Below are 12,025 nucleotides of genomic sequence, written 5' to 3'. Positions count from 1 at the left end.
AAAAATAATAAAAAAATATGTAATAATCTCACTTGAATGTCTTGTAGTTTTTTAGGACGGTTTATTTAGAAAGGTTAAGCTCGTTTTGATAGTTCACAATTCTTTTGTTTCCTATTTCGGTGATTCCATTCTACCATTTATGTCACGGGAATGAATGACCAAAAACACTACTTGTTACAGGTAAATAGCCAAGGTGTTAAGCAACCTTTGCAGCCTCTCCCGCAGCAACAACAATCAAATCCACAGCCACCTGCGACCGGCTTGCCACAACAAAAGACCATTCCAAAGGAAGCACTGCAGCTTCCTATGGCTAAACCCGCGCAACAGCCAACGCAATCTCCAGGGAAGATGAAATCAAAACTGGACGAACTGACTCCTTTAGAACGATTGGAACAGACCAGTCCTACGCCATTCCAAGTAATATATTCCAAAAAGATGTAAAGTATTTTTTTATATGAGTTTTTGGTTTCAGGAAACACTGGACAGTATTACCGCCAATTTTAAGAACCCTGATAATTTAGACAATTTAGATACGGATGACGAAGACGACGAGGACGAAGGCAGAGAACCCGACGACGAAATGAGATCGGACGACGAAGAGGATGATGAGATGCCGGATTCGCCTTTTGTTCGTCAAAATAAGCATTTGGTAGGTGTGCATAAGAATTTTCCTTGAAATCTTGGCGATATTTTATTTAGTTTCTCCGTCTTACTGATTAATCTTAATAATAATATGTGACTTTAGTATGGCGCTTTGAATAAAAAGATTAAGAAAGGAGTATAATGCTATCCATGTATTCATGCATGGCGGGCGGAAAAAGGACTCTAGGGTGGGGATCTTTGACAGTTCTGTTTGACGATTTATTTGACACATTTGAATTTGATTTGAAATTTTGTGGATTTGTCAGCTTTTACTGAGCTTATTTTATGTTATTTATTATTTACTAGCGTGTACCAGCGACTTCGTTCGCGTCGAATTAATCATTTGTAATGGTGATGATAAAGCAAAGCAAGAATTTCCATTAACATACAAACTGGATAAAATTTTCTCACATTTATGTCAGCATGAGAAAAAACAATATGGCGATATTATTATATAACTTGGTAATATTTGAGGGGTAGTTTCATCTCGTTGGAATTTGACTTTCGAAAAATCCGTTTGCCAAAAATAAGCTTTTTACGTCAAGCAGTTTAAGCAGAATCGTGGTTAAGAAATTACCCAACTTTTTGGAACACCCTGTATGATTTTTTAAAAAAATTCAGAATATGTTAAAAAAACAAATAAATTATGCTTGTCCAAGCGTTTTCCCGAAAGACTAACCGTTTTTTAAATAACAAATATTGTAATATTTGAGGGGCGTCTTCACCCTCTTGGAATTTGAGATTCGAGAAACCCCTCCTTATCGAACCTATACACCCCACAGTCAATCCGTTTGCCAAAAATCAGTTTTAAACGTCAAGCAGTTTAAGCAGAATCGTGATTACTCAATGGTCATATTTTATGAAACACACTGTATAAATTTATAAAAAATCTTAAAATATGTAAAACAACAAAATAAAATATACGTGTTTAAGAGTTTTTCCGAAACCTAAAGTCAGTCAGTTTTCCAAAAATCAGCTTTTTACGTCAAGCGCTTTAAGCAGGATCGTGATTAATCAGTGACCAGATTTTTCGAAACACCCTGTATACATTTTTAAAAAAATCATAAAATATGTAAAAAATCAAAATAAAATATACGTATTTAAGCGTTTTTTCAGAAACTTGACGGTTTTTTAAATAAAAAATATTGTAATATTTGAAGGGTGGTTTCACCCTCTTGGAACTGGAATTTCGAAAAATATTTTCTTATCGAACCTCTACACCCTAGAATCAACCTGTATGCCAAAATTGAGCTTCTTATGTTGAGTGGTTTGAGCAGCATCGTGATTAATCAGTATGTCAGTCACTTAAGGATTTTATATATTAGTATAGATTCTACTCCTGATAGTTGTATAAAGGTAGTAAATCTAGATGGAAATTGTGGCAGAACTTAAATTAACAGTGACACTATTGCGATTTATCGAAAAAGACAATATATTTTTTTTTTCTTGCATTTTTGCTTTTATTTACTACTTATTAAAGATTAGATGTCAAAGAATTTAGATACGTCGATTTGACTTACTTGTTTCAGTATCTTATCAGATGTTTGTGTTAATAAATAATTATTATAACTTTTTAATTGAAATTATTGATTTTTATAACCGGTAATATTTTTATTTTTTTGGTTATTTCCGGGTGTTCAGTTCAGTCATTTTATTATTATTTTGTTTCAGCTGGATATGTCCGAAAATAACGACCACGAGCAGGAAGCTAGCGACCAAAGCGACGAAGTTACGTACGTTTCGGACCAAGGTTCCGAATCCACCAACCAACAATTCCATCCGAACTCGACCCAACAACAAAAACAATCCTCGGACAATCCCGAATACAACAGCACTACCGGTTACAACAATACTACCGGCACCGGCTACTACAACTACAACACTCCTCCCTTCCAAGCCCCGCCTCCCCCTCAAGGCTACGCCTACCCCCCTCAACACCCTCCGCATTATGAGGGTTACACGGGGTATCCTCCCCAGCCATCCCAACCGCATTATAACTACAGTTATCAGGGTTATCCACCTCCTCAGCCGCATTTTGCCCCTCCTCCACCACAAGGTAACTACGACTATAGCAGTACCGCGCCGCCTCAGCCGATGTATCCGGGGTATACTCCGTATCCTCAGCAGTACCCTCATCCTCCTCAGGGTATGTATCCGCCTCCGCCGCCGGCAGCACCGACGAGTTCTTACCCGGATTACACGCAGTATCCGAATCAGAATCCACCCGCAACTGGTTACTATCCCAACACTTAAGTGCGAACTGTGTGAAACGTTTCGGTTAGAAATAAATGGTATTAAGTTGATGTCGAGGTAAAGTATGAATGTAGGAGGTTACATATCATCCTTTCCCGTGTGAGTTTTGTTAGTGATACTTTGAGACAATTCTCTCGAACTGACCTCGTGAAGCTTGAATAAGTTACGGTAGGAGACGAATATTAAGACTAAAATGTTGAATCAATTGTAAGTTATAATAATAAATAAATAAAAGTAAACGCGTGTTTAATCTCTTGTATTTAAACGGCATGGATACAATGTTTAGAATAATTTCCTTAGATACAGTTTTGTTGTTAATTTAGTTATCACTCCAAATACTCTGCTTCAAATGAAAAATATATTTACATTTCTGAACATGGTTTTAAAATTGATATTTTTTTAAATTTTTTACTCATATACAGGGTGGTTTACAATTTTCATCCAAATATCGACTATAATATTTGTTTGAAAATTGGTGTCTAGGTGTTTTTTGAAATGAGAAATTTGATTTCTATTTCAACAGGACTTCTACTTGTAGGGGGTGCCACCTGCACGTTTCTTAACTGTTTCAAAGAGTAATACATTTTCTTCCGTATCTGTATTACAGTACTGGGTGAAAAAATATATAGTAAACGCCGCGAATGTTTGGGAGTGATTCATCGCTTGATGAAGTTAGAATCGACACGCGCGCTATCATTTTTACATTAAAAACGTAAATTTTTACCGCAGACGTAGGTTTTTAAAGGGCCGGTCTAATCATCTGCCTGCGCTCCTCCTACTTATTCTAAAAGGTTAACGTGATTGACAAAGGCGATACAATATCGCGTTTCTTTGATTGATTCGTTTTTGTGCGTCTTTACATTGGTGTGCTTGCAGTGCGACCAATGGGGCATTCCATTTTATATTTATAACCAAATATATGTTTTGATAAGACTTTGACAGTTAAAACAACAAATTATATATTGATTATTATATGACTTGAAACACCACGGCACTGGAATTAAGTTTTATGTGACCTTGAACAGATTAGTTCACATGGTAGCGACCGATGAATCACTCCCAAACATTCGTGGCGTTTACTTTACATCACATAGATATTTGGAATGGAAATAGTCAATGTACAGGGTGAGTCTTAAATAAGTGCAAATATTTTTAGGGGTAGTATATTTCGACCACAGAAACACGATGAGGTTTTTTCGCGAACAAAAATTTTCGAAATTTTTTTAGTTAAAAAACATAATTTCTTGATAATATACATAGGTAGTGCATATATTAATTCTACAAGAAAAGAAAACCCAGAAAATATCCAGTGGTTTTCAAATTTTAAGAAAAATTATTTTTTTTGGAAATTTTCAAAGTAAAATAACTCGGTTATTTTGGATTTATTTCAAATGAAAATATGTTTCTTTTATCGAGAACTACCAACCCTGAAAATATTTGCACTTATTTAAGACTCACCCTGTATATTACTGACAAAAAAAATAAATAATATGTTGAGTAGATGGTGATTTGACTGAAATCGTAAATTTGGGATTGCTTTTTCTTTTTTAATTAATCATACATTTTTCTAGAAGAGATTATGATAAAACAGTTTTTAGTCTTTGGCACAAAATCATTTCAAATATATTATTTCAGTCGTATTCTTTGATGACATGTATTGACTATTTCGATTTCAAATATCTGGAGAACCATTATTCGTAGCGACTTCTACAAAGAGACCTTTTTTACGTAGAATGTTTAGGAGGGGAGTTAATCACCGCGACCTTATAGATCTATTTTCCCCTTTCTTGAGTTATAACGAGTTATAACTCATCATACAGTCTCAGGGCTTTAACAAAAGCCAGTATCTGAGACGGCTCCACAGAGGCCAGCTCTCCATCCTCGACGTAAGACGTACCAAGGTTCATGGCACGAATGGTCGTCGTCTCGGCGCACTCAGTGATAAGGTGTTCTGGTGTTTCCCCATTTTCCCTACAAAATCTGCATTCGCCGTTGTTTCTCAGTTTCAGCCTACTGAGGTGTTTGTTGAGGAGACAGTGTCCTGTTAGAAACCCCGTGATAATCCGAAGATTGTTTTTACTAAAATCAAGGAAAACCTTTGATTTTTCTCGGTCATAAGTTCTGAGGAACTTTTTCGAATGTCTTAGACCGTTGGAGGACACCCATTCCAAGTTACGGATGGAGTCTTCCAGATTCTTCAGTTCCGCTTTCAGTTGGTTCCCGTTTGGAAAACAGAACGGTTCTGGTCCAGTTAGTGGAGTGTTCGCTCCTTTTCTAACTAGATCATTTGCTTTTTCGTTGCCTTTTATCCCTTGGTGAGCAGGCACCCAGAGTAGAAGGACTTTATTTTCTTTGCCTAATTTGTTGAGCTTCTCTAGGCATTATTTGACCAACTTCGAATTGATGGTTACTGAGTTGATCGCGTTAAGTGCGGCTTGACTATCGGATAGGATGGCAATTTCCTGTTTTCGATAGTTCCTATCTAAGATAAATTGTACGCATCTTTCGATAGCGCAAATTTCTGCCTGAATGATACTGGGGTAGGTGCCCATTGGTTCGGAGTATTCAGTTTTCGGCCCAAATACTCCTATCCCTGTCCCTGCTTTGGTTTTGGAAGCATCAGTATACCACGTGATAGTATAGTCTTTTATATGCTGAGTAAGCGTTTCTTTCTTCCAATCCTTTTTATTACTCAATACTACATTGAGGTGTTTCTCAAAGTTGTAAATTCTTGGTATGTCATCCACTGGGAGTTGGAGAAGTGGAATTTTCTTTTTGAGGGTGTTCCAAGCCCCTGACCTGAAAATTCTCCCAGTACTGTTTCCGTCGGTGACCATTCTAATCATTGGCATAACTACCGACGACAATATGCAGTGGTGTTAGGTCTAGAATGACCTCCATTGCTGCTGTTGGGCATGTTCTCATGGTACCTGTGATGCAGATATATGCCAGTCTCTGTACTTTGCACAGGTTTTGCCTTGCTGTACGTTGCTCTAGTTTTGTATACCAAGGCAACTGCTCCATAAGTAATCATGGGTCTTACTATCATGGTATACATCCAGCGCAAAATGTTAGGGGCGCAGCCCCACCTATTTCCCGCCAGTCTTCTGCATATCATGATTTTTTTACGTAAAATACCGCGGAAATGTATATTTTTTCACTCAGTAGTGTAATACAGGTACTGACGAAAAGTTATTACTCTTCAAAACAGTGAAAAAATATGTAGGTGGCACCCCCTACAAGTAGGAGTCATACTGGCATAGAAATCGAATTTCACACGTCAAAAAATACCCAGACACCAATTTTTATCCAGATATGAACGTTACTTCAGAAATTTGGAAAGAAACGAAATAAAAGTTAAACTTCTATACACTGTATCTCCAAAACGAAGCATTTCAGGACATTTTTTATACGAACTTTTTTACTTATTTTTATCTGCACAATATGTTGCCAAAGTTTCTCGATTACAATTAAGGCCACCCTGTATATTTTTTAGCATTACCATCGAGAATATAGAGGAAAGCCTTTGGTGATACCGCTATACTTTTCTTTATTACATTTTTTATTTTAACATCCGTCATTCTCTTCATGTCTCAGCATTCACGCTTAGTTCCTAATACGGGACTTTTTTTTAAATTTTATTAATTCAGATTGTTATTAGAAATTTAGAAGAATAATTATTGTTGCCTTTTTATAAACTTATATTTTCTTTATTGTTTTTAGTTTTTATTTTTACATTAATATTGATAAATATAATAATATTTGGGGAATTAAATTAATTGGTCTATTATATTTAGAATATATTTATAAAAATCAACTAAACTGTATTTATAAGGAACATTAAAATATATTAGAAAAATACAGGATGGAAAAGAATTCAGTTCAATGAACGATTAAAAATTAAAAGAATAAAAAATATGCGAATTCATTTCAATTTTTTTAAATATATTTTTGTATAAATTTATTTTGTAAATATTTTAAAAGTGTGCTTCTAAGTGAGTGTAAACAAAGAAATAATTGATTATTGTTTTTTTTAATAGAACTAATGATTCTTGTCATTTTACATTGTGATAAGTAGGACACAACCAAAATAATTTTAGAAAACAGAGAGTTTAGACTTGTTTTTTTACTATATTTATTTATTATTATACATTGCATATGCAAACACGTGTTTTTGGTGTTTTTTTCATGTAGTAGTTGGTACATCACTTGATTTGTTTGTACATAAATATAATTTAAGTAAAAAACAACTATTATTTAAGGATTAGTACTTAAAACAACAAACTATTCGTTGTTTTATACTGAATACAGTGTTGTACCAATGCCCAGATTTGTATAAAATTAGTTAGTCTATTTTTTCTGTGAAATAAGCAAGTTCACATAGATATTGATTCGAAAAGATAGGCTAGCAAATAGTCCAAGAAAATAGGCCTTCAAATACGAAGTTTTGGTAAAAACTTGCATTTTTGATATAAGTTACTTTGAAAGATCTAAAAACGAATTGTGAACGATTTTTTAAATTCACCCCTAAGAAGGGGTGAAATAAGTTAATAAAATTATTTTTTCGAAATTTCGGAAAAACGGTAAACTAGAAAAATAACTCAAATAAAAGTTGTATAGCGTCCAATTTTACATAAAAATGGTCTCTATACTTATTTGGTTAAAATCAAAATTAACCGAGATAGGATGGCTAGAAGCTAGAGGACAGCTTTTATATTGAAACATTTTTTTCAGTCCTTACCGTTTCTCCGAATTATGAAAAAAAACACTTTATATTTTTCACCCCTTCTTGGGGTAAATTTAAAAAAAAATTAATTGAAATTTATAATTTTCCAAGCAAATTGAATAAAAATGTTAAAATATATAAATTTTTCAGCAACTTATAATTTTTTTTTAAATTTCTACTATTATCCCCTAGCTTCTAGCAAATCCATTGATCTGAGGAAAAAAGTACAGAGATTATTTCTTTGCAAAATTTGACGCTCCACAACTTTTATTTGAACTTTTTTTTCTAGTTCTTACCGTTTCTCCGAGATTTCAAAAAAATAATTTTATTTATTTTTTTCACCCCTTCTTAGGGTGAATTTAAAAAAATCTTATTTTTAAAATTTATTTTTAGATCTTTGAAAGTAACTTATATTTAACAAACCTTTGTATTTGAAGGCCTATTTTCTTGGACTGAAAAGCGTCTGTTGATTATCAGCTTTAAAGAAAAACAGTGCATACCACTGGAGGGGCATCTAGCTTTATCATATTTTTCTCTTTGAAATAGACCGTGCAATGTTGTTAAGTAAGATCTGTGCTAAGTATAGATGTCGCGTGAAACGTTCTTTAGACGTAGTAGGTCCAAGTATACAGGGTGGCCCACTGTTATGATTAAAAAAATTCATATTATATTTCATGTTTTATTTTTTCTTCGATCTGTATATTAAATAATATAGCGATTAATAAAAAATAAAGTTAACATATATGGCATTGCTGATAATCTCTTCAAAAAAGTCCTATGGGTATTTCGCCTTCGAGCATTTTCATAACAGTGGGCCAACTTCTAAATAAATCAATTTCGCATGGCAAAAATTCCCATCGCTTCGCTCGTAACCCAATTATATTAGACGGTTAATTATTGTGATTTCATTTATGTTAACTTATTACGATTAGGTTCGATATCGATTTAGGAAAATGCAGCGAAACGGTAAAGAACGAGATCGTTGCATTTTTCTTTGACGAAATCGAAACGAAAATTTTTTAGGTTGAACTGAAAATTTTATATAAGTTACGACAGGTTGCCGCTATCGATTTTTACACTAAGCATTTATACAAAACTAGTGTATATTAATTAGTTATAGCGTTAAGTTATATCCAATAAGAGAATAAATTTAAATAAATATTTAAGTTATGGCGATACTATGTTTTTTATTTAAAAAAAAATTGTGTGCCCTATGTGCGCATATTTGAAGTGGAAAATCTTACTTACAGCTATCAAATTGAAGGATTTGAAGGACATGTTTGAAAAAGTAATAAATTAAAAATTAATAAATAATTTGATTAACTTTCACAAAATTTGTGTTAAAATAACCGTCTGTCCGTCTGAGGACTCCATTCGGGTACCTCTATCCACGTGCCAAGTTTGGTTCCAATCGACCCATAATTAGGAAAACATCCTGATGATTTCGTCCATTTAGAGGCATGCATCGGTTCGAAACGTCGGGGGCGTCATCCTGTAGCCCGTCCCCAATTATGTCGATATCGACCCACATTTTTCTTCAATATCAAATCCTTAGTCCGATCCTGATGAAGATGTAAAAGAAACGTCGTATCCAACTTTGCAGGATGGGGCCGTGTGCACCGTCGCTTACATAGCCTACCCACCAAATTTGGTCGCGATCGGACGACATCAACTTTGACGTTTCTTACGTCAAAACTAACTGTCACAGTGACACGTGTCGTCCACGGTTAAGTTGGCCTTGGTCCAATCTATCGACATACCAAATTCCATTTAAATTTGCCATTGATGATGGGGTTTCATAGTGCACGAAATGTAGTCAAAATATCATGAAAAGATGGGGCTTTGAAATATGTAATCGTGTTTCTGGGGTCGAAATATACTACCCCTAAAAATATTTGCACTTATTTAAGACTCACCCTGTATATTTCGCTTGGCTGTCATGGTAATGCCTGTTAGGATACTGTAGGTTACTTATGTCTTTATCTATAGTCCATTCATCTTTAAGTCTAAAAAAGTATCGTGAATATATTCCACAGCCCTTTTAAAAATTAATATTTATAATCTTCATTTGTGTTCCTAAAGCTCTTAAAATGTTAAACGTTCAGTTGCAATTTTATCTCCTCTCTTGGAGTAAATTTGATTTTTTTTATAATACAATCGTGAATTGGCACAATTTATGTCTGATCATATTCTTGAAGCTCTTCAGTATTTTTCCTTAGTTTCTTAATCACGCAGTGCTTTGAAGCTCAAACTGGTGTTACTTTATTATGGTTTGATAACAACTGTAGTTCTAGGCATTCCCAAATCAGTCTGGAATATAGAGTCTGACTCGCTAGATTGACGGAGTATTAGAATCAACCTATTTTTCTTATCTAGAATCAACCTTTTCTATCTTTCCAGGTGCGTGTGGGATCAGCACTTTCAGACGAATACGTTCACTGTGGTGTGCCACAAGGCTCAGTATTGGGCCCGCTACTATTTATTATTTACTTGAGTGACTTATACCCTACCCTTAAAACCAACTATACATCCTTCGCCGACGATACAAATGTGTACTGCAACCCCCTAACAGAAAAAAATTGCTCCAAGAAGACTTAACAACCATTAAATCGTGGACGAATATCTGGAAAATGCCACTGAACAACTCAAAATGCACCATTCTCCACATTGGCCCTAATAACCCACATCAACGATACTATCTGTCTCAAGTGTGCAACATCAAAAAGACCTGGGCATTGAAATTGCGGAAAATCTGAAGTGGGAATACCATATAAATCGCATAGTTAAACAAGCCAATACAATGATCTACTTAATAAAAGCAGCATTTGCAAATAGATCAGGCGAGATGATACTTAAATTGTATAAATCATACATTAGACCAAAGATTGAATATGCACAATGCATATGGAACCCCTATTATGCCAAGGACATTGAAATGCTTGAGCGTGTTCAGCGGAGGGTCACTAAGATTCCTTTGGATATGAGGAATTTGCCATACGAGGATCGACTGCAAAGGCTTGGTCTAACAACTCTTCGTGAACGGAGAATTCGTGGCGATCTCATCGAGACATTCAAGATTACAAGTGGCTACTATGGATGCGTCATGAACATCTTCCATATCAGTGAAACGCACAACCTTAGGGGACATAACAAAAAATTGGATAAAGAACGCTGTAATAAGCTCTTAAGGCGGAACTTTATTACAAATAGAGTAGTGTATAGCTGGAACAGGCTCCAGTATGATACAGTGAATGCTACAAGTGTAAATACATTTAAGAATAAACTTGATGTGGAAATGAAGAGCTGGAACAACCTTTTTATTCACTACATGTGATCGTAAACTGTGATGTTAATTTTGATTTGTGATTTGTTTTTTAATTGAATGTACGCAGTGCAGTATTTATTTATTTATTTTTACAACTGTGATAGATAACTGTGATTATGTGATTCAATAGTCTCATCGGGTTTTACCCGCCTACTGTTGATTTTTTTGTAATAATAGTTATATTTGGGTTGGATTTTATTTTATGAGGTTGGTCCAATCAACTGCTACTTTTTCATGTCGATTGTAATCTGATATCTAGATGGCATTTACCAGACGTATTTTTTTCCAATATCTGATAACTTAGCGTACGTTTTAAACACTGTTTTAAAACGGCGAGTAAGTGCGTGTAGGATGCATCGCGGCGAGCATCGCACCGAGATGCCTCACTTTGTTTGTACTCTTAGAGACTGAAACTGTAATGTGGCTCCTTGCTAATGATTTATTGTAGCCTAGTACAAAGAACTACATATTTGCCTGGCTCTAATATTGATACAGTGTTGATTGTGTTTCTTCTTCTGATTGACAAAATCTTTACGTCTTTTAATCCCAGCAACTTTAAATGGCTATTGATCTTGCCAGTGTCCCTTGCCATTCTATCAATTTTATGAATATCGAGATGACCTTGACGTTATTTAAATTTGTGGCAGAAAATTCTGTATTCAATTCTGAACCACTGACGAACCGATTGTAACCAGTAGCTTTTGACATGATAGGTGGTAATTTTGATTTTTAAGCATTTGTTTTTATGCTTATCTACCCCGAAAAATTTACTGAAGAAACGGACAATATAGAGAGATTAATTACTAACAGCAGTCAGTATCACATGAAAGCGGAAATTAGAAAAAAAAAACAAAGCCTAATAGGAAAAAAAAGTATTTACACAAACTGATCAAGACCTGCAGTGTCTATCGATTATACTTGTCATGGTAACTAGACAATGGCAAGGACAAATATTCTTTTATCCGTTTCAATGTCTCGATGTCTCCCTAGACATACAAAATTATGTCGGTCAGTGATTCCAGGTCAATCTGTTAGAAGTTTTACTGTCACTACTGTCACTGATTCTGAGAGGTAATTTT

General features: G+C 34.7%; 1 protein-coding gene across 1 annotated transcript in view; it reads left to right on the top strand.

Moving 5' to 3' along the window:
• LOC115888533 overlaps positions 1 to 3,799 on the top strand; it is a 42,439-nt gene extending 38,640 nt beyond the window's left edge. Inside the window, exons 17-19 of the mRNA XM_030908280.1 lie at positions 181 to 417; positions 473 to 649; positions 2,314 to 3,799. Of these exons, the coding sequence (XP_030764140.1) occupies positions 181 to 417; positions 473 to 649; positions 2,314 to 2,895 (996 nt within the window). The 3' untranslated portion in view covers positions 2,896 to 3,799. The remainder of the gene's footprint in view (positions 1 to 180; positions 418 to 472; positions 650 to 2,313) is intronic.
• The last annotated feature ends 8,226 nt before the right edge of the window (positions 3,800 to 12,025 follow it).

This window comes from Sitophilus oryzae, unplaced genomic scaffold (genome assembly GCF_002938485.1).
Source record: "Sitophilus oryzae breed Bouriz unplaced genomic scaffold, Soryzae_2.0 scaffold_801_pilon_pilon, whole genome shotgun sequence".
NCBI lineage: Eukaryota > Metazoa > Arthropoda > Insecta > Coleoptera > Curculionidae > Sitophilus > Sitophilus oryzae.
The sequence above is the reverse complement of the archived record's forward strand: the minus strand, read 5'-3'. Positions and strand labels throughout refer to the sequence as shown.